At 38.8% G+C, this 21,642-nt stretch overlaps 1 protein-coding gene across 3 annotated transcripts in view; it reads left to right on the top strand.

The window, feature by feature from the left end:
* Gli3 (GLI family zinc finger 3) overlaps positions 1-21,642 on the top strand; it is a 276,508-nt gene that overhangs the window by 183,674 nt on the left and 71,192 nt on the right. For all 3 annotated transcript variants that reach the window (XM_040291861.2, XM_005319215.5, XM_040291862.2), the window contains 3 exons: positions 1,438-1,643; positions 4,499-4,645; positions 9,081-9,282. In XM_040291861.2, the coding sequence (XP_040147795.1) occupies positions 1,438-1,643; positions 4,499-4,645; positions 9,081-9,282 (555 nt within the window). The remainder of the gene's footprint in view (positions 1-1,437; positions 1,644-4,498; positions 4,646-9,080; positions 9,283-21,642) is intronic.

Raw genomic sequence — 21,642 nt, forward strand, 5'->3', positions numbered from 1 at the left:
CCTTTGCTTCTGGAGGACAAAACGTTCTTCTCCCTCTCTTTCATTTCACTCCTCAAGCCAGTGGAATAAGAGGGATTTGCTGTTCTCATTTGATTTGCTTCTCTCTTATGGCCTTGCCCTCTGTGAAGGGGGAAAATGAAGAGCACCCGTGTTTCACTTCTCAGTCAATTCACTGGATTCTCCACACAAAATGTTTTCCGCTAGAGAAGGAACAAGGCAGTGCGAGGGCTATGCAGACTGGCTATTCTAGTCATGGCGTCCCCGGGGACTTCAGGGGTGGATGGGGTTTGGTGAGTGTGAAAGAGTTCAGGGACCAGGCAGAGGACTCTCCAAAGAACAGACCAGGATGGTGACAGCAAGGGGTATTTCATGACTGACTGGAATTTGTTGACAGCTTGCATTCTGCCTTAGCTCATTATAACCAAGGCAGGAGCTGGATCAAAATCCCATTCTTGGCCAACTTTCTAATCCTAGAAGTACTTAGTTGCTGATTGTTTGCTGAACACAGCCAATTAGAAGGTCATGTGAAAAATGGACCTAAGCTTGGTGCAGTGCCACATGTCTGTAATCCCAGCATGTCAGGAGGCTGAGGCCGGAGGATCGCAAGTTCAAAGACAGCCTCAGCCACTTAAGTGAGGCCCTAAACAACTCAGTGAGACCCTGTCTCTAAATAAAATACAAAAGGGCTGGGCATGTGGCTCAGTGTTTAAGCACCTCTGGGTTCAATCCCTGATGTGGAAAAAAAAAAAAAAAAGAAAGTAAATGGACATAAGCAGAAAGCTGATTCTCACAGAGAAAAGAAACTGCCTTCAAAGCAGTGAATCCCAAATCTATAAAACTGGTTTTACTCACCCCATGAGTACTTTGGCAGTCAAGTGTGTACGTGTATATATGGAATGGCCAATTTCACATTTCTTGTAGACTTTAGTCTTCCCTCTCATTTATGGGCAGCCCTGCCATGGGTGTGCCTAGACTTCAGACCAGATGAATTTGGGGTTTCTCTCTCACACTCTTTCTCTCTCTCTCTCTCTATGCAACCCCTAATGGTAAGAAATAAGTTTTAAATGGTGCTGCTAATGTTTGAATCAAATTAAAAATTAACTGTAGCAACCACTTTAAGCTCATTTGCCTGTTCTTTAGAATTTCTTCTCATGGGGGAAGCCAAAGGCTGACCTTTATTTTCTTATATTCAGAGTGTGATGCAGTTTTTCAATGGTCACTTTTCTTTGCTCAAATAATTGCTTGACGGCATTCTACCTTCAGTGTACTGTCCCGATTATAAGGTAAGAGTACTGGAAATATATGTGCCTGTCACTTTTTCTCAAAGACACCTTAAGGTCATTTAAAATCTTATTTATTTTATTTCACAGACAGCCTCTGCCTATGCTGATGCTTGTCCCATGCTTACCTCTTGTGTTTGATTTTCTCCATACACAGGCCTTCTGCCTTATCTAGTAGCCCGACGTATTCAGACCTGCCCTTCATTAGGATCTCCCCACATCGGAACCCTGCTGCAGCTTCTGAGTCTCCCTTCAGCCCTCCGCACCCCTATATTAATCCTTACATGGACTACATCCGATCCCTGCACAGCAGCCCATCCCTCTCCATGATCTCAGCAGCCCGGGGACTGAGCCCTACAGATGGTAAGTCTTAGGCCAATTCTGATTCCCTAGATTGCCTTCCCCCTGCACCTCACCTGGGACATTATATAAAGTGGATGTGATATTTAGTGAGTGTTTCCCATGTGTCAGACACTGTACCACATGCTTCAAGGGCATGATTTTATTTTAACCTCATAACACTTCTATGTGGATAGTGTTATCTCCATTTTCAGGTAAGGATAGCAGGGTGCAGAGGGATATACTAACTTGGAACCTGCTTATCCATGGCTAATAAGTGGCAGAGGTGGAACTCAAAGTCACGTTTTGCTGACTCCCCAAACCTTGCTCCTTACTACTATCCTCTTCTGCTCTCCATATATGATTAGACTGGCTCTGCAGCCATTTCCACATGTGTATGGGTAACCTGAGCGTTTTCCCTACCTTCTCATGAACACCTCTCTTTTCTGTATCTCAGAGACACATTTGTACAGGTGTACAAATTAGAGCAGTAATTCACAAATTTTAATGTATGTAATAATCATCTAGGGATCCTGATAGAATTGACTCTACATCAGGTGGGACCTGAGATTCTGCATTTCTAAAAACCTTCCAGGTGATGTCAAAACTGTTGGTCCACGGACCACACTCTGAGTAGCAAGATCTCAGAATATGTGATGGCCCAAACCTGTTGCATGTACTTTTTATTCTTGACCATACGAAATAAAAACTGTAATCAGAAGAGTGAGAAAATAAATAAATTTAGACATTATTTCTATAACACTTCATATATTCCTGTTGGTTCTGTTAGCCTCCCAATTAATTATTCTTCGCATCACTTTTAATTTGAGCTGTGTATTACCCCGACTATAAAGTTATGACCCATTCCTTATATTTAGGAAAAGTATTTCCAGTCTTTTGCACACATGTATAAATCTGTTTGCCCATAATTGCTGAACTCTGAATTAAGATCCAGAGTCCCATGAGGTTTATTAATTGCAGATAGGAGGTTATGAGTTCTATGCAACAGATTACAGGTCACTTGTGATTGTTTTGAAAGCAAAGGGAAACATCATGCCCTTCATTTCCCTGAAGAATTTTTAATGTGTCTTCTATGCACCCTCTTCCATGTTCTCCAAGCCAACTGCTTCCTAGGGTGATTGTGCACAGTGGGAAGCTACCAACATTTCTTAGGAAGCATCCAGTCCACTGAGTTCCCAGGAATAGCTGTCTTCCAACAGTAACTACTAGCTCATTTATTTTGTTTTCTCCTGATTCAATGCAATGAACATACTTGTAAGGTACTCTCCTCAAGGAGTGAGTTTTGCCATTAGAATCAGAGTCCCATTTTAAAAATAAAATAAAACTTAGAGACAGTCAAATATGAGTTAGCTCTTCTGCTTTGGATATGATTTTGCAATGAGAAAAATGGAGCATCATCTCTGAGGAGAGCTTGGGAGTTGTGGAAATGATCAGCAAGCAGAGAACACAGAGGGCGGGCAGGAGGCAGCTCAAAGTGGACTTGGAATTATGCCTGGCTTGTGGAAATTTAATCTGGTCAGGGGTAAGTTGTACTTCCAGTCACTTTGCTGAAAAGCACGCTTATCATCTGCTTTCCATGACGAGAATGATGAGAATGGATAAAGCATCCTTCAATTGGTTGACATGTCTTCCTTTTCCTGCTTCTCAGGTCTCCAGTTAACACTCAATCAAATAATGCCTCTAATATTTCCCTCCTGTGGTCTGTTTTCATTTTTAAAAAATATTTCTATCTTTACCATGTCCCATGTAAAAAATATATGGACACAAATATAAAAAATCCACAGACCTCTTGCCAGGATGCTGGTGTTGGTATATAATCATTGTAGCACTAACTTTTATTGATCAGATGCTATGTGCTAAGCACTTCACATGCATGCTTTTACTTTTTTGCTCTCAACAACCTCCTCTAGCTGGTTTGAATCCAGATCTCTGTGAATCTGGAGGCCACCCTCAGAACTGCTACAATATCTTGCTGCTTTTGCACATAAATTGGCAGGTGGAAACCAATTATTATCCCACTCATATAAAGCTGACTCTTGCCAGTAAATTGCTCTAGATTGATAGGTATATTTTCTTTTTGATTTTGTAATGAAAAAAAAAGGGAAAAGAGAGCTTTTAAATTATGGAACATGAAATTGCAGCTTATCATTCAGTTGTGTGTCATTAAAACTGTGCTCTCCTTTTTTTTTTTTTTTTCCTTCTGGTAAACCCTGACTCCTCGTGTTCGTGAACATTAACTCAGACACTCCTGTCAAGAGCTTAGGGAAGTATTTTAAGTATGTCTGGAAAGATATCACAATTGTCTGAGTTGTCTACTATTGTAAGAAATATGAACATGCTGTGATTTGGTATAAGAAACTGTTTTATTTTGGAGGTCAATCATGGTTCTGTACACAAAGCCATGTGCCACATAATAATGTTTTGGTCAATTACAGATGGATACACAATGAAAGATCCATGTACAGTGAAGGTCCCATGAGATTATAGCACCTCCGTGATAGCATTACCATCTTATTTTGCTTAGGTAACTTCTATGATGTTCCCACAACAACAAAATCCCCTAATGATCTATTTCTCAGAATATATCCCCATATTAAGGGATGCATTTTAATCATTTCGAATTCTTGTTGATTTTTTTTTCAGCAGAACAGCAAAAACTTTATAACGTATTTCATTCTTTCAGTTCCTTCAGTTTTACTTTCAAATAAAAGATACTTAACACAGTTTGAGTTAAAGGAATAATGAGCCATGAAAGAAATTACATTCAAGGGGTGCATGACAGGTGGACCTGGGATGCCTCAAGAAAAGTTTGTCTAGTTCTTCCAACTGTCACTGTGCCTCTCTGTCTCCTCCTCTAGCCCCCCACGCTGGAGTCAGCCCTGCGGAGTACTATCACCAAATGGCCCTGCTGGCTGGCCAGCGCAGCCCGTATGCTGACATCCTCCCCTCTGCTGCCACTGCTGGTGCAGGGGCCATCCACATGGAATATCTTCATGCCATGGATAGTAAGTGACAGGGCTATCTTCTAAAGCCCTGATGGGGTGGGGGTGGGGGTGGGGGTGAGAAATACTAACTTATGAAATGGAAAGGAAGGTACAAAAATTAGATTACTGTCTAACTTTTCAATTCTGAGAAGGGTAGAAGAACCACTGATACTCAGAGCTCTGGTCTCTTGGTTTCTTAGAAAGATTCCTTAGATGTGATCAGCTGGGAATTCCTGTTTGGCTCAGGGACACCAGTGAACAGGAAGACGCAGGCAACTGTAGTTTGGAAGTTGTATATAAATAAAAACAATTGGTAAATTATCCTGCCCTGATTCTTTTGATGACAAAACAAAGGGGCATTTGATCAGTTGTTCTTGATTTCATGGTTTAATGCTTTAAAAATTAAGTGAAAAAAAAACTAATTGGTTTTGCATTTTTTTACATTAAATGATTGTTTTTCCCTATCTTCTGAACATTAAAACTTATATTTCATTAAGATGTTTTGTAGCTGCTGAGTACGTGAAAGGGTCAAAATAGTTACATGTAAGAAAAAAATAAAAATACATTTAGGAAAAAAAAATCAGAAGAGTCTACTTCTATTACAAAGCAGTGGAAGAAGATGGGCTCATGAGGTGTGTGCATCATGTATTTTGGGATCCCTAAGGTGTATGATGATCACAAGTGAGTCCCTGATCATGGCTTTTCAGGACATCCCAGGACTTTCACTTATCCTATCATGTATTCTTTCCAAGATCCTGAGAATGGTGAACCTAAAGCCTTACCCACCTCATACCTCAACTCAGTCCCTCCCATTGGATATGACAGTGGGACTTTGAATAGGGCATTTGCTGGGAGTTTTGTTTTTCTTAACAATAGCAGTCAACTTATGCATTTCTGTCTAGAGTCTGTTTAGGTTCTTCTGTGTGAGAAGGTGTGCATTTGTCATCTCTTTGGCAATTCATTTATCAGGTTTGGAAAAGAGAAGGTGATTGGTTCACACAGGGATATGAATCCACAGCCTTAGTTTCACTCAGTACCACCCAGAAGTACCTCAGTGCAGCCTTTAAAAGCACCCTGTATTGGTTTCCATGCAGCAGCTCCCCCCCTCCCCTCTCCCCCCAAAAACAAAGAAGTAAAAGAAATATGTTACATCTTCTGCAGGGGTTTTGTTGTTTGGCTCTGTAGAGAGCTTGCATTTCAGATTCATCATAACCACATTTCAATTAGCAACTGTTGGGGGAAAAAGTTCAGCGTTATTATGCAAATCAGTTATTTAAAATCGGCAAATAAAGAATTAAAATAAGAGAGACTCCTTAGAAGGTCAGCCCACATTACTTTCCGTATTTGATGAGAATGTATTTAGTCAGGCAGTGGCGGTTTTTATCTAAATAAAGGATGAAGCTACCCTTTTACTTTGTAAAAACTAATTAAAGGAATTTTAATTTGCTGGAGTATATGGTAAATTGATTGTCATTAAGTAGGAATATAGATGTCCTATCATTCATCACATAAAAAAGATACCTCCTTTTTCTTTGTCAGAATTTTTTATTACCATAGAGAAACAAAACAATTAACAGGAAGCCAGATTGGAACTCTTCTTGTTGGAACAATAAGAATGCTCTGGCTTCTGTTTCAGAAGGCAGCCGCCTGATTGGTGAAGGACTGCTTCCCTTTCAGCTGCCTTGAAAATGCTTACCTTGTGTTCTAGCAACTCCCTTCGGTGGAACCCCCAAACTACTGTCCCCATATACAGCACTCACTTCTTTTCCTTCACTCAGTTACTTGGGAAGGACATATTAAAAAGTCGGTAGGAAAGTACTAAATTCCTTCCCTGTTAAATAGCTGAAATAGCATTTGGTTAGACAGAGTTTACAATGATGAGCGCATGGGAATTTCTGTCATAGGAGATTTGTCCAACGGAGAATTGAAACATTAATCTTAAGTTCCTATATTGCCACCTACGGTGGTAAATCCAAATTGGGATCCACCTGATCAGGCTGATCCATTGTTATGGATCTTCAGGACTAGTTCGTTGACAGATACCACAATAAATGGTTTCAGATGAACACATCTGATTTGTAGATGTGCCAATGGTAGGCATGTTTGGGTTTCAGCAAGGTGAAGTTGGAGTATTTATATGTAGCATGTTAGAATAAACAGGTCTGTGTATGGCTCTAATTATTCCTTTTGGGATTAGAGGCACCTTAAAGGATACGAAAACTTGTAATCTCTATAAAGAACATCCTAGAGTTGAGGGCCCCTGAGATCCACACTGTTTATATTGACACAGACCCTTGTAACTGAGAACCACTGTTGGAGAGGAAAAACAGAGATATCCCAAGCAGGCCATGTGTGACCCTAAGGGTTCCATGGTGGGTGAAAAGGTCATGCAAGGCCCCAGGCTCAATCTTTGCATGATGTGTGGGGGATGTGAAGCCGCTGGTGTTTTATTATGTCCAATGACCCCCCTTATCGATCTCTTACATCATTGCAAGAGTTAGTGAGTTAACAAGCTAGAGTTGTTCCAGGGACAAGTACTGTCTAGCGTGTGTTGCTGCTTTTAACTCTGAGTCCCATTGAGAAAGGTTATTATCCAGGATTACATGGAAATCAACAGTAAGTCTGCTCTATCCTTGGAATGTTAGGAAGTGGTATGCCTATCTTCTTTAAAACCTTCCATGATTAAATCAGAATGTGAAAGAGGTATGTTTAAGGCAAATATTATAGTAAAAATAAAATGCTGATTTAAATAGTAAAAGGTTGTGCATAGTTTGGATTAAAGTTCTGTACCAACATGGCCCTAAATCAGACTGGGAATGAAACTATTCTAAATGAACAAACTCATTTTTAATATGCCCAAAAGAAAAATTTGAGTAGGCACCACATTGGTCAAATTGGTTTTCCAGTTGTATACAAGGATAGTACTAACTAAGTTCCAGTTTGTGATTACAGTATTAACCAGACAGGCTTTCATATTCATCTAACCCTTTTCCTTAAATTATCACAAAGCTCACTTGATCGGTACTTGTGTCAAGACCCATCTCTGGGTGAAGAAAGTATTCCTAGTGAATTATCCGGGGATCAAGCGCCTACACCTTTTTCTGTAGAGAAGGTTTACCTAGTACTTCAGTTTTCTGGGTACTTCAAAATTGCCTCCTTCCTGTAAGCAGGTATACCCATGCTATAATATAGTAGAAACCCTGGTTGGTGTTTAAAGCTATTCACGTTTGATTTGCCTCTTTCCTGGGGGATTGTGTTTCTATTCTTTTGTCAAATTTTAGGTCTAATAACTCTGTCATAAATGTGACCTTCTCAAAGGTGGGAGTGGAACCTGTGGGCCACATTCTTCCCTAAGAGATTCAGATCTTCATATTTACCAAATATGAATGCAAATGGGAATTTAATTTTTAATTTCTCAGGTAAACCCAATTGTATTAAGTTGGAATCTTAAGATGAGTTGCTGATCTCCAGATCAGGACTGCATGGTGGAATCTTCTTGAAGGCTAAAAATTCTAATAAATGCATTATCCTCTGTTGGTTCTGATTGGAGAAGCAAGTTCCAGAGAAAAATTAACATGCACGTGGAATCTCATTATCACTCTCAAAGAGATTTTTGTCTGCCCTCTTGGAAAACCTATACAAAAATAACATCCCAAGACTTAATGTTTCTTGGGATCTATGTTTTTCGAGTTTGGAGAATTTAGGTCAGCTGTCCTCAAGCTTGCTACTGTTGAGCCAGAGAGTCTTTATTATGGGGCTTCCCTGTACATTTCAGCAGCACCCCAGCCTCTCCCCACTAGATGCCAGTAGCACTCCCTGAGTTGTGAGGCCTATAATGTCTCCAGATGTTGTCACAGTTCTCCTGGGGTACGAAATAACCCCCAATGGAGAACCACTGATTTAGGGTAATATAAGTTGTTTTAGTAATGCTTTAAGCATTCCAGGGAGCAGATAACTCCAGAAATCATGGGGGAAAGAAGGGCATAGCGAAGCTGAAGTTTTATTTTAGGATGCTCCAGCTCATATTTTCCTTCGGCTCATTGCCTTAAAATGGCGTGTGCAGGGGTGGGGAGGGCGGTGCGTTGCAACTGTGGGAACCACTGTCTTTGTCGCTTGTGGTGAATTAATGATGGGAATATCTAAACAGCCGTCAGATTCATAAATCACTAGCAATGAGAGGGATAACACATAAAAGTCTCTCCCTTTTGTTTAGCGATTTATCATTTTGCCTGCACATTAATAAACAGAGCTCCCCCGAGGTAAGCCTCTGGAAGATAAATATTTCTCCCTGATTTCCTCAATTGTAGCCAGTAGATCACAAGGGGGAGGAACGGTGCTTGTCACCACAAGTTGCCGGCTTCTTATCCTTCACTTCTCTCTCACAGGCCAGTCGCAATCAATAACAGGTATAGAGTCCAACTGCAGGTAATCAGGTTCTGTTTTGTTTATATAACAGGCACCAGATTCCCCAGCCCCAGGCTGTCAGCCAGGCCGAGCCGAAAACGCACCCTGTCCATATCACCACTGTCCGATCATAGCTTTGACCTTCAGACCATGATAAGGACATCTCCCAACTCCCTGGTCACAATTCTCAATAATTCCCGTAGCAGCTCTTCAGCCAGTGGCTCCTATGGTCACTTATCTGCAAGTGCAATCAGGTATGTATTTTCCTGAATCCATTATATGTGTTTTTAGTGAAATGTCATCACTTGAGTGCACCCATCATGATGCATGTTCTGTACTGATTGCTTTAAGAGGAAGAATAAAAACCTGTCCCAGGACACAAGTCACATATCAGGACAGTGAATCGAAGACTATTAATCCGTCCCCAGATAATTTTTTTACATACTTGAGTCAGTAGTAGCCCAAGTATAGAAAGAGTAGTTGTTCATTTATGATGAAATGAGACAGGGAGTATGGCAAGCCTTTTTATCTAGGTCTTTCCTTACTAATAATACTTTTCCAGAGTAAAACCCATTTTGTACTTGGTTGTGTGACAAATGTACAGAACAGGAACAAAAATAAGAAGGCCAGTTGTGACAAAAATCTTGTCCTACTATTGTTAAAGGAATGCAATCCACTGAGAGGGAAAAAGAAAAAGTTAAGAGTGGATTTTTAGTACAATAGAAAATAAATGTAGATGACTTTGGAAAGCCAAACCTGGTTGGTACTGGTCAGTTATCAGAGAGAATGTGGTAACAGAATGTATCCTGGTTTTCCTGTTACTTATTTTCAGCTTAATTTCAAAGAGCTTAGCTTTGATCATGCCTTTTCTATAGAATGAAAGCACTTTGACACTTCCTTACATGAAAGTAAGGAATGTAAACATGATTGTAAACACAATTAATATGAAGTATTTCTCTTCACTTATGATTGCACTTGGACAGATATCAATAAATAGAGAATAAGCCAAAATGGAATTTTATGCGTATTTATACTGCTTTTGTCTGCTCATAATTTACTATTTGAACTTAGCTAGTTCACAAATGATGGAGATAGAATTAACTTGGTAATCTGATTAGTTAATTAAGCAATCCTGGTTGTGAACTTCAGCTCTCATTTCACCTAAAATTTTCACTTTTGCAAACCACAAATGATTCTTGGCCTTAAAAGTACAGACTAAAGGCTGTTTTCGCTAGTCTTGCTTTTAATAAGGGAGGGAAATATGTTTTAATGTTTGTTTCTATGAAAGGGCAAAAGCATTCATTGTTAATTGATGGGTTTTCCATGGTGAGTCCATGTTTGAGAAACCTCAAGTGTCCAGGAAAAAAAAAATGTTAGCAGTAGGAATATAACCATATTTACTAGAAATAATAAATGACATAATGTTCTTCACTGCAGTATATTTTTTAAAAAATTTCATTGATGCATTATAATTATAGATAATATTCACTACAGTTTTGACTCTCTTCTAGTTCAGTTATCCATGATGCTCATTTCAGGCAAGTTAATGTTTAAATATCATAAATCTTGGTTTAGTCAATGTTTAAATATCATAAATCTTGGTTTTTGTGTGTCATTTTCTGCTGCTTTTCTTTGTTCTTTTCACTTGACCAATAACATGTAGAAACATGAAGTAAAGCAAGTAACTGTACTTCTGTAATGGTAGTCAGTACACTGAGAGTGTGTTTTCTGGGGGTGCTTTCAAGATTAGCCACTGTAATCATTATAGGTGTTGGAGTCAGACCTATTTGGAGTCAGATTCCAGCTTTTCCACGAAGCAGCTGTGTAAGCCTAAATTACCCTTCTGCTCTGAAATTCAGTCTTCACATTTGTAAGCTGCAAATATGACACCCAGTATATAGGAAAGGGGCACTTTATATTAAAGCTAATGTGGATCTACAATGGTGGGATAATACCTTCTGCCTCCCCGAATAGGTAAAGTCACAGTAGAACCGACCCAGGATTGTCCCTGATGGGGCTGAAACTACTATGGGTCCGGCTATGCTATACCAGTGACCATTCCATTCTGGCCATGAGGAAGTGAGCCACTCAATACCTGGATGTTCCTGCACTTCTGGCAAATATGCCTAGGTCATAGAGTGCCATTGCCTATATCTCAATTTGCTCAGATTATGCAGTTAGTGCATGGCTTGACTGGAAATGTGGCATACTGTGATGTTCATACAAGCTTTCATTCACATATAAACACTCTGTCAACAACCTTTCTCTCCCTTCTGTTCAATTTCTCATCCTTCTTGATCTCTGCCAAGCTGGTTCTAGTAGTTGAGAGAACATCAGTGTCCTGACTTAGAATAATGATCTTTCCCTCTTACCTCCAGGGCAAATGCCTTCATTCTCCTTAGAGGTGAAGGAAGAGATTCACTTTAAAAAAATCAGTCAGGTTTCAGGAGAGCCAGTGACAGTCAGCTGACCCAAAGCCATCACACCCTCATTTTCCTTCTTGCCTCTGAGCCTTTGTATATTCTCTGACTCTTTAATACACAAGAACACTATGTTAAGATAAATATGTCATTTCTAATAAGTAGGAGATGATCAAGATGACCCAAGATGAGATCCACTTGCCATGTTAAGATGATAATTAGGATAACTGTAACTAGCTCTACCACCATTTTCCAGTTCTTGGGCTAGAAGAACAGTAGTACTTTGCCTTTCCCTGTCCTAAGTTTCATTTTGTGAGATCTAAAAACTGACTTTATCAATAGCCAGTTAATGGTAGAACCAATGGATGGCAGGAAAGGAAGACTTCTGAAAGGGCAGCCAACTTCCTCCAGAGTGAGAGGTGGAAGAGAGAACATGGATGGAGGTGCATTTGATCTCTGCGATGTACCAGGTAACAGGGTAGTGGAGACCCAAGACACACTCACCTGTTTTCACCTCACAGCAGTTTTGGAAAACAAAGTAATGTTCTTTTCGTTTTATGAACAAGCACAGTGGGTCTTTGCAAGATGAAATTGGCCCGGGTCCTGTGCCTGGTAAACATCAATGTCTGCATTCCAATCTCTGCTTGTTAATTTAATCCAAGCACATGTGACTTTTATTTTTACATGTTTTCTAATACCTAATTTGCCTTTGGTATTGGCAGTGCATAGGTAAAGATGTCATTAAATTTTTAAGGATACTATTAAACTTAATGACTTAACTTTAATGACTTGAATATTTAAAGATAGTCATTCAGATTTCTATAGCATGCCATAGCCATCGCCTTCATATTTGTACCTTAGTTCTTGTCAAAGAGATCAATAATAGCATTTATCATTATTTGATAAAAATGTATTTACTTCTTCATTGAATGGCTTGCTGCTTGCCTTCAATAGGACACAACATTAAAAAGCTCTAGTTCCACCCTTCAACCCCTGTGTCCTTTTACAATGGTACCACCAACAAATAGCCCTTGAATAAATAAATTAAGGAGCTCTTTCATGAGTAACTAGAATGTCAATTACAACTTTTATTAAAGGTCGTTTCTATAGGGTAGATGTATAATACTATTTTTTTCCAAAAATTAAGGTCTGTATGAAGGCTATTTTACCTCCTGATTGATAGATAGATATAGAAACAAAGGATAGTTACAAAATAAAGGATTAAAAGAGCAAGTGTCTATCTAAAAGTTTGTATATGGTTTTGTACTTTTTATATATTTGCTTAATAATTCAGATAGCTCTAAAAATGTCATATAAAACAAATATTCACAAAAGCCCAGTGGCGTATCAAAATATAGTACTTGATTATGTCAGACTTTTTCAAACATGTTGTCCAGATGTACATCACAAGTCTTTTTTTTTAATCTTATAGCTAATATAACTCAAAGAATAACTGCACACATGGGAAAGTATATTGTGAAATATTTCAAGTCTCCTGAAGTTGTAAGTTCTCAATCACACTGGAGAATTCCATCTAAGACTAGATGGTTCACATTATTAAAAGCAGCCTGTAGTCCTCGCCCCACAAAGTTAAAGCTAATGCTATAAATATCCAGTTATTCACATTAAATTAAATTTAAAATATCTTACTCATGCTAATACCTTCTCTTAGATATTGAACTGTTATTAGAAGACAAGGTATTTCAAATGATCCTCATCTTCCTATAATTTTTTGGCTAATGTAAATGGAAAGGAGAAATTTCTAACCCTCCAATATAGCTTTCTTGCTTTCAATTGAATAGCTAAAATTGTTTCCTACCCTTAGTAATTTTAGGTCTGGTGTAGTCGGGAAAGATATCTCAATGAAAATGACCTTTTCCTATTCCACCTCACCCATTGAGCTGGGTGGCAAGACCTACAGCTTAATTAGTGCAGGTTTTTCTGTTGCTAACACACAGGAGCTCAGCCTTGAGACCAGAGAGTAGATCATGGTCTCTGTTCAGTGCCTCATCAGCCTTCTCTGTAGGACAGTAGGATCCTGGAAGAAGAATGTGTCTGGCAGGTTCATCAATGCTGCCGGATGGGAGGTAGGAACCTGTCTGGCCTTCATGCTGTTTGCTGAAAGTAAATGCCTTGTTTATGTTGGAGAGACAACACAAAAATGAATAAAGAAACACTTTGGAAACTACGTGAATTCAGTGCCAGATTACCAGTGTCTTTAAAAATCTCTGGTTCCATCTTCTAAATATTATGAGACGACTTTCTTTATCTCGTAGTATCACTAAAATCAATAAGTACCATCTAAGAAAGGGGGGGGGGGAGAGAGAGAGAGAGAGAGAGAGAGAGAGAGAGAGAGAGAGAGAGTTTTAGGGTTTTTTTTTTTCAATTATTCATTCCCCAATATTTAACTGAGTTGAATAACTACTTGTTGCTGTCTGTGCTGGGCATGGGACTTACAAAAATGAGTGAGACATGATTCTTGTGGAACAAAGGGAAAGAAAGGCCTCTGAGAAGGAATGATTAAATAAATGAGTGCACAAATGAACTTCTAGGGGTTCAGTGCAATAGAGGAAATGGCCCAGGTATTAACAGAGAATAGTACTGAGGGCCTAATTTAGGTAGGTTGAAAATTGAGACCTGGGAGATGAAGATGAGCCACCTCCTGTAGAGCTTTCTACAACTTTCTAAGAAGAGTCAGCAGATATAGACCTTGAGATAGGAAGAACAGGCCATCAGAGAATAGTAACCAAAGGGCAGTTCCTCTGGGACAGAAGGTTGGTGACATAGGCAGGGACTGGTTATGCCATAGTATATCCTGATATCCTTGATCCAGAGCAATAGAGAGAAGACTTGGAGCCTCTTTCTGCAGCTTTTTGATTTTATGGATGAGAAAACTGATGCTCAAGAGATGGGTGAATGTAGTTGAGGCACAAATTCAACCTGGTAGGTCTACCCCTGAATTTCCTCTTTTTATTCTCCATGCCAACTTCCTTCTGTCTTAGAATTCCTCAAATGTGAGAAGCTGGCTAAGAGGAAGGTGGGAAGAACTATTTGTAACAGAAAAATAATATCCGATGATGTTTACAAGAAATTGATTATCCTTATATTTACATGGATGATCAATTACATGATTTGAATGTTTTGAGCCAAACCTCACTGGAGAATGTATCACTGGTGTTCATGTTCATGGGGGTCTTTATTTATTTGTCTGTTCAATGGCAAGTAGCTTTTTAGTGTTTTCTTCTTCTTTTTTTTTTGTGGTACTAGTACTTAAACCCAGGGACATGACCACTTAGCTACATCCCAGCCCCTTTTTATTTTTATTTATTTATTTTTTTGAGATAGAGTCTTGCTACATTGCCAAAGGTCTTATTAAGGTGCTCAAGCTACCTTGAACTTGCAATAAAGCACAATGCATTTTTCTCCAAAGCTTTTCAGAGTGTGTATGCCTGAAGTAAATGTTGGAATACTTATTCGTTTTGTGAGTGTGTGGGTCTTTATACGTATGCTCTTTACTACTGAGACTGGGCTGGGTTTTCCAATAAACTTGCCCTGGGTATTTTTATGAATGAAAGTGGAAGCTTTATTTTGTTCCTCCAAAATGATAGCATATGGGTGCATGGGTAAGTGCCTATATCTCCCCATACACCAATAATGGTAGCTATTGGCCCATTCTCTGCAAAACTGGAAAGAATTGTTATTTGAATGGCAGCTGTTGTACAATCAATCCTCTTCTAATACAGCTGTAACCAGAAAGTGGAAGACCGAATTAGTACAATAGCCACAGAGTGGCTAGGGAGTTTGGTTTTGATTAGAATGGTCTCTCCCTGACCCCTCTTTTCTTGAATTTCTGAAGTTGTGGTGCCATCATATTACCTTCATGCTACCTGACTTTACCTCCAATACTTTCATGAGTCAAAGGATTAATAAAAGAAATTAGATACCAAGAAGCAAATAGCACCATCGAATTCTTGAGCCTTTAGGAAACTGAGTGTCATTTGACACAGATTTCTTAATCCTAGTGTCCTAACCTAAAATGATCATATGAGTTTGCATATAAGTTTCTTCTAATGTTGTTTTAAAAGAAAAATCTAAACCTGAACAAATTTACCAACCAAGGCAATTAAAAAAATATGTTTATAGGTGATTAGTAGGTAGAGTTGATTTTATATTTAATACAGAGGTGCCACCTATTTTTTTTTTCTTCCTAATGGACTAAAAGATTGGTACCTTTGTGATTTGGGCAATCCTGAGCTCCCACTAGAGGTCTGCTGTTGCTTAGTTCTCTAATCAGTTGCATGCCTGCCTAGTTCTGTGCAGGCCATCCTAGATCATGGAGAGATTCCAGAGATGAATCTGGAAACTGATGAGCCTTTCTGAGGAAGCAAATGTAGATAAAAGATGTGGAAGACTTACTGCTCAATTACTCCCACACGCCAAGTATACTGTGCCCTGGCACAAACAAACAAAGAAATAAAAAAAAAAAAAGTGTCCTTAGCATTGCTATTATATGAGATACTCCATGAAAACTCTAAGGGAAAACTGTTATTTTAGTGGAGGGTTAAATTGACCTGTGGATTGCAATTATTTCAAATAATAAAATAACTGGGTGCTGTGGCCCACTCCTGTAATTCTAGCAGCTTTGGAGGCTGAGGCAGGAGGTTTGCAAGTTCAAGCTCAGCCTCAGTAAAAGTGAGGTGCTAAGCAACTCAGTGAGACCCTGTCTCTAAATAAAATACAAAATAAGGCTAGGGATGTGGTTTAGTGGTCAAGTGCAACTGGGTTCAATCTCCAGTACCCAAAATAAAATAAAATAAAATAATGGCTTTAACCTTTAAGTGTGCAGTAACTAGGTAATATAGCCTCTTAATATCTGATTTTTTTCTCAATTATTTTTCATTTTCAAGTAAAAACAATTAGCTCCATTTTCTCTTCCAATACAAAGGACTGCAACAAGCCAAATTGTGCTGCATTACATATGATTATTAAGGAACCCAACATATTCCCCACCCTTAACCACCCACCATATGTAGAATTACTGAAGTATTTTAAAAACGCATTATGGAATTTTTTTCATATGCTACTTTAATTGATTTTTATTCACTTGCTTTGAATATTAGTGCCTTTGAAATGCTTATATTTTAAATAAATGTTTAAAGAGCAATTTTCTACAATATAAACTTTTAGTGTCCCTACTTCTATACATTCCAGGAATTAAATATGAATTTAGTTTACAGATCTATCACAAGGACTTCTGTACAAATGTTGATTCACATCACTTCATTTGAAAAAAATAATAATTGTTGTGAAAGTCAAACATAATTATGTATTTCAAAGCTTTATGTATTGATTATAATTAATATATAACTTTCTAATTAGAATGATTATTTTATTCTTTGGAAAAATAAATGGGATATGCAGCTAGTACTCAGGTAAAACTTGTTGAATTAATGGAAATACAGTGCGTAGATTTTATGATATTTATTTTTAGTAGTTTATCATCCTTCCTTTCTGCTTACACCTCCAAGTTAGTCCAGTTGGGGATAGTGATTGAGGTTCCCTATAGGAGAATTCCACATAAGTGAAGGTTTCCTATACTATTTACTGCAAAATTAAGAACTAAAGCCCAATTTTCAAATTTTGAGGTATGTATGCTGGGAATCAAACCCACAACCTCATATATGCTAAGTACATGCTCTGCCACTGACTTGTTCCTCAGCCCTCGTTTGTAAAACAGAATCACACTTTGTAAATGGGTATTGATAAAACTTTATACCTCTGATTTTTTATAGAGAATAAATAAATATGAATCATAACTTTCTTAAAAATACTGAAATTTTGAGAGTTATATTTTTAAATCTGTGGAAAACAGAAATGCTTCCCACTCAGACGCAGGTGGTTGATCCCTTGGAACTCAGCTCTGAGCTGAACATAAAGGAGGAGCAGTTATGTAACTGTGAGCAGTTACCCTTAAATAGAGAAGTCCAGAATTCTGCATCTGCATCATGGTATTCAGTGAACTGCCTCTTTAAACAATCCATTGATCATAAATCTTTTCTGATAGTCAGCAATCTAAAATAGACATTTGTTTTCTTTTCTACTCTTTAGTAAAATAAAGGGTAAGTTAATACTTAATTTATCCTCTTTAAAACTAATATTTTAGATCAAGTGTTTCTCAAAATGTATCTCAAGGAACTCTTATCTCTAGAAACTTCTCCAAATTCTGCTGTAAACAGTATCTAGGATGGGACTTTTGGAACATATATTCCTAACTAATAGTTCCTTCAGGACCATAATCCCTGAATTTTATGCCCTTGGCACTTCCTTAATGGACCATTATCTGACAGGGCCCATGATTCGGTCAGCATAGTGCTAGGGATGGTCTGGGCCATCTAACACTTTCTTCCTAGGGTCTTATTGATGAAATAAAGACTAACTAACAATTATGTCACATTTTTATAAATGTCACTCTTTTCTTAAAGGACTCTACTATTCTTGTAGTTAGTTAGAAAAGAGGACTACAGAAATAGTTTTTTTAAACATTACTTTTAATGATTGAATGAAAAGAATTCAGAATCAGAATATAAAATTAATCTATCATCAAGTAACTCAGAAAAGAATAGGTGACCAATGGGAAGGTCTTGAGGTTGTAACACTTAGGTTTTAGACTCCAGTGTTAAATCGTTTTAGACCTGAAGAGGAGAGAGTAGTGAGTTATGAAAAATTTCAACAATATTAATACTTTATGTTTCTAGGAAATTGTGAAATGAATACATGAACTATTTAGGAAGGCCCCCCTCCCCACCCAGGGCCTTTAAAGGTAGAATTTACCTTTTCTTTTTAATTCTGTTCTTTGTAATCTGCAAAGTCTTTGCTGAGCTACTGAGATGCTATAGGAAGAAGTGAATTTAGACACTAGCTTTGATGGTGTAACACTACTTTATAGGCATGATGTCTGGTTGTAGTTTTCAGGGGGAAAGTGCTTGCTTTTCTCTCTCTCCCCCCACCCCCAACCTCTCTCTCTCAAGTAAAAAAATAACTATTTCTAGGCAGAAAAATGGTTGGTCCTGAAGATGTCACATCATAATCCCTGGAACCTGTGAATACATTACTTTACATGCTAAAAGGAATTTTGCAGATGCTATGAAGCTAGAGATCTTGAGATGAGATTAGCCTGGATTATCTAGGTGGCTCGAAGGTGATCACGGAGTCCTCATAAGGGGGGAGCAGGAGGGTCAGGCTTAGTCAGAAGGGAGGATCAGAATGAGGCAAAGCTCTGAGCCAAGGGATGTGAGCATCCTCTCAAAGATGTGGATGAGGTAAGGGGCCTAGAGCCTCCAGGAGATATGAACCTGCCAACCCATTTTTGACCTCTGATATCTATAAGATGATGGATAACATGTGCTGTTTCAAGTCTCTAACTCTGTGGTCATTTGTTGCAACAGCACAGGAAAATGAAGGTACTGAGGAAGATATCCAGTCACTTACAGATTCAGCACTGAGTACCCGCTGTGTGCCCAGTGCCATTACCCAGCTCATCTGGGCCTTCCTTTCTAGGAGGGAAGAGAAAGAATATAATTTTAGAGAATGCTGTGTGCCGGCCACCATGAGAAAAGAATCCTCCAAAGTTGATAACATGGATGTGGCAGGGAGATGCAGTTGGAGCTCGTTTTGTTGAGGGCCTTGGTTCAAGAAGACCTCTGTATGTAGGTGATTGTGAGCTGAAGCCCAAATGACAAAAAGGAAGTTGCTATGGAAGCAAAGGGTTCCAAGCAGGGAACATAGCAAATGCCAAATGCTACTGTGCTGAGAGGCAAGAGTTTGTTAGAGTGCAGGGCTCCCCTCTTCTGTGGCCCTTCTCACTTGGATATAGAGCTTAAGAGGTAATGTCTTGAGTTTTCTTACCCCTCAATCACCAGAAACGCTCAGATGCTTTTTTCTCCCCACACACATTTTCTCACTCAAGAGGGTAGAGGGTGCATGTGGGAGGCATCATTTATAGAAAGGGCATTCTGTCTGTTGTTCTTGACATCCCATGTGGTGTGCCCAATCACGGTCCATCTTCTGCTTCTTTCCTTAGAAAACAGTCTGAGAACTCCTTAGGCAGCTTCTGAGAACAGCCAAAGGCTTTCCTCTTCTACTGTTATTTCTAAACAGGCTTTATAATCTGAAGCTGAGCAGCTTCCTTATCTGCAGCACCTCCCAGGAGCCAAGTGGCAGCTCTTTTGGGCTAAGAGAAGGCATCCTGGTGCCTCTCTGCCCAGTTCTTTGTATGCAGAGAAGTGCTTGTTTTACTTGCTGCATCATTATGTGTAAGTTGGGAAGGCTGAAAATCATAGATCCATGTGTGCCCTCATGGTGCCTGCAGTCTATTAGTTGAAGAGGATTTTAGAGCATGTTTATTTCCATCACCTGGTTTTACCAGAGGAAAGGAGACATTCCCAAAGTATGCTGAAAGTGCTGCAGCTCCTGTCCAGTCACCCTGAGGACAAGGAATATTGACAACCTAGGGAACAACTGTGGGAATGTTGAGTCTCAGTTGGCTTCTCTCCTGCATATTTTTAAAAAGGTGCCTACAATCAGTATTTATGAATTGCTTGTATATAAAAACCAAGAGAATTTTCTGCCTTGTGAAACTTTTTTTTTTTTTTTAATGGTCTTGATTCCTAATCAGGTACTAACTTCTTTAAGCCCCTAATTCTGTGCCTTGCCAAATTAGAAGTGTCAGTGACCTTCTGGGACTGCTTTCTGAGTCTGTCTGATAGTCTGGAACCCTGGAACTATGGAAAGGTGTGCCAAGGTTCACACAAAGTCTGCATGACATTGTAATTATACATGAAGTGGGGTCCTTTGGTTTTTGTTTCTTTAATGATCAGAATAAGGTAGTTACACACTTAGTAATACCCATTCACCCAAAGGAAGGGGGGATGTTAAATCATTGCATTTTTTGATGAATGGCTTGTACACTGAAAAATAAATTGGACAAACTGGCATAGAGCTCAGTGAACATGAAATCAGCTATTAGAAGAAAGCTTGTGAACAAATTCTGAGGCAGATATGCATCTTTTGATTAATGCCCTATCAATCATCCACACAGCTACCTTAGCTAAGTCTTGCTGTAATCATTCATGGTTGCTTTTGGAAACACTGGCAGAAACTATAGCACTGCAGAAACGGAATATTATTACTGATTCCTCCCTAACTTACTGTGAACAATGACTGTTTTCACCATGTTTCTGCTTTCCTTTATTAAAGAAATACAATGCAGAATGAAAAGAGAGTTCCTCAAAGCCTGGTGGAATTCTCCTAGGGTATTCTTAATGATATTCAGTCTTAAATGGGCAAGCTATTGTAATGGAAGGTTCTCTGTAGGAATAATAGTAATGTAATCCCATTGAAGCTGCCTTTTATGGATTGTAGTCAAATAGGCAAAAATGTAGAGTCACATTAATGAACAGAGTATATCTCTGGAATTATTACTTAAAGTTGTTGAAATGGTCTGAATTTTGTTATTGTAATTATTTTATTCTCAGCTAATATGCTTAACAGCAGTAGCAATTAACCCACCAGATTGGAAATTTGCATGAGTTCTACCTTTGACATTACAAGAAACCCTGATTCTTTCTGAGTATTACACAGCAGGAGAGGAAGCTACATATATAATTTTTTTTCACTGATTATTTTTTTAAAAAGGAAATTTCCATGAATGCAATGATTAGTTTTTCATGCATTTTTAAGCCATTGGCAAAGTCCTCAAGAGCCCTTCTTTCTTTTAAGAGGATTTGATTCCTAAACTGTGGCTGGCACAAAGAACAATTTGCCACTGCCTGCTAGTCGGGAAATCTTGAGGTAATAGCAGCGCTTCTTTAGAACTTACCATAGCCTGAGATACTGTGGCATAATAAAGTGGTGACAGGCATTAGCATGCATAATGGGCTGTAATAGACATTTAATGCTGTTTAGCTAGAGGAGGGAGCTGTGCTCTCCCATTGGAATATTCCTCCATCGAAGCCCATTGATCACCGATTTCAGTGGGGAGAGGTTAATCCATCAGCTTCTGTAACCAGACGGCGCTGATGGAAATTCTTTAGGTGGCATTCTGGATGAACCAAGCTTTCCATCTTTACAAACAAATGAGTGATATGACAAGCATGGTGTTCAAAACACATTTAACCAATTGATTTTCTTTCCTCT

The sequence above is a fragment of the Ictidomys tridecemlineatus genome, chromosome 2, assembly GCF_052094955.1.
Source record: "Ictidomys tridecemlineatus isolate mIctTri1 chromosome 2, mIctTri1.hap1, whole genome shotgun sequence".
Classification (NCBI taxonomy): domain Eukaryota; kingdom Metazoa; phylum Chordata; class Mammalia; order Rodentia; family Sciuridae; genus Ictidomys; species Ictidomys tridecemlineatus.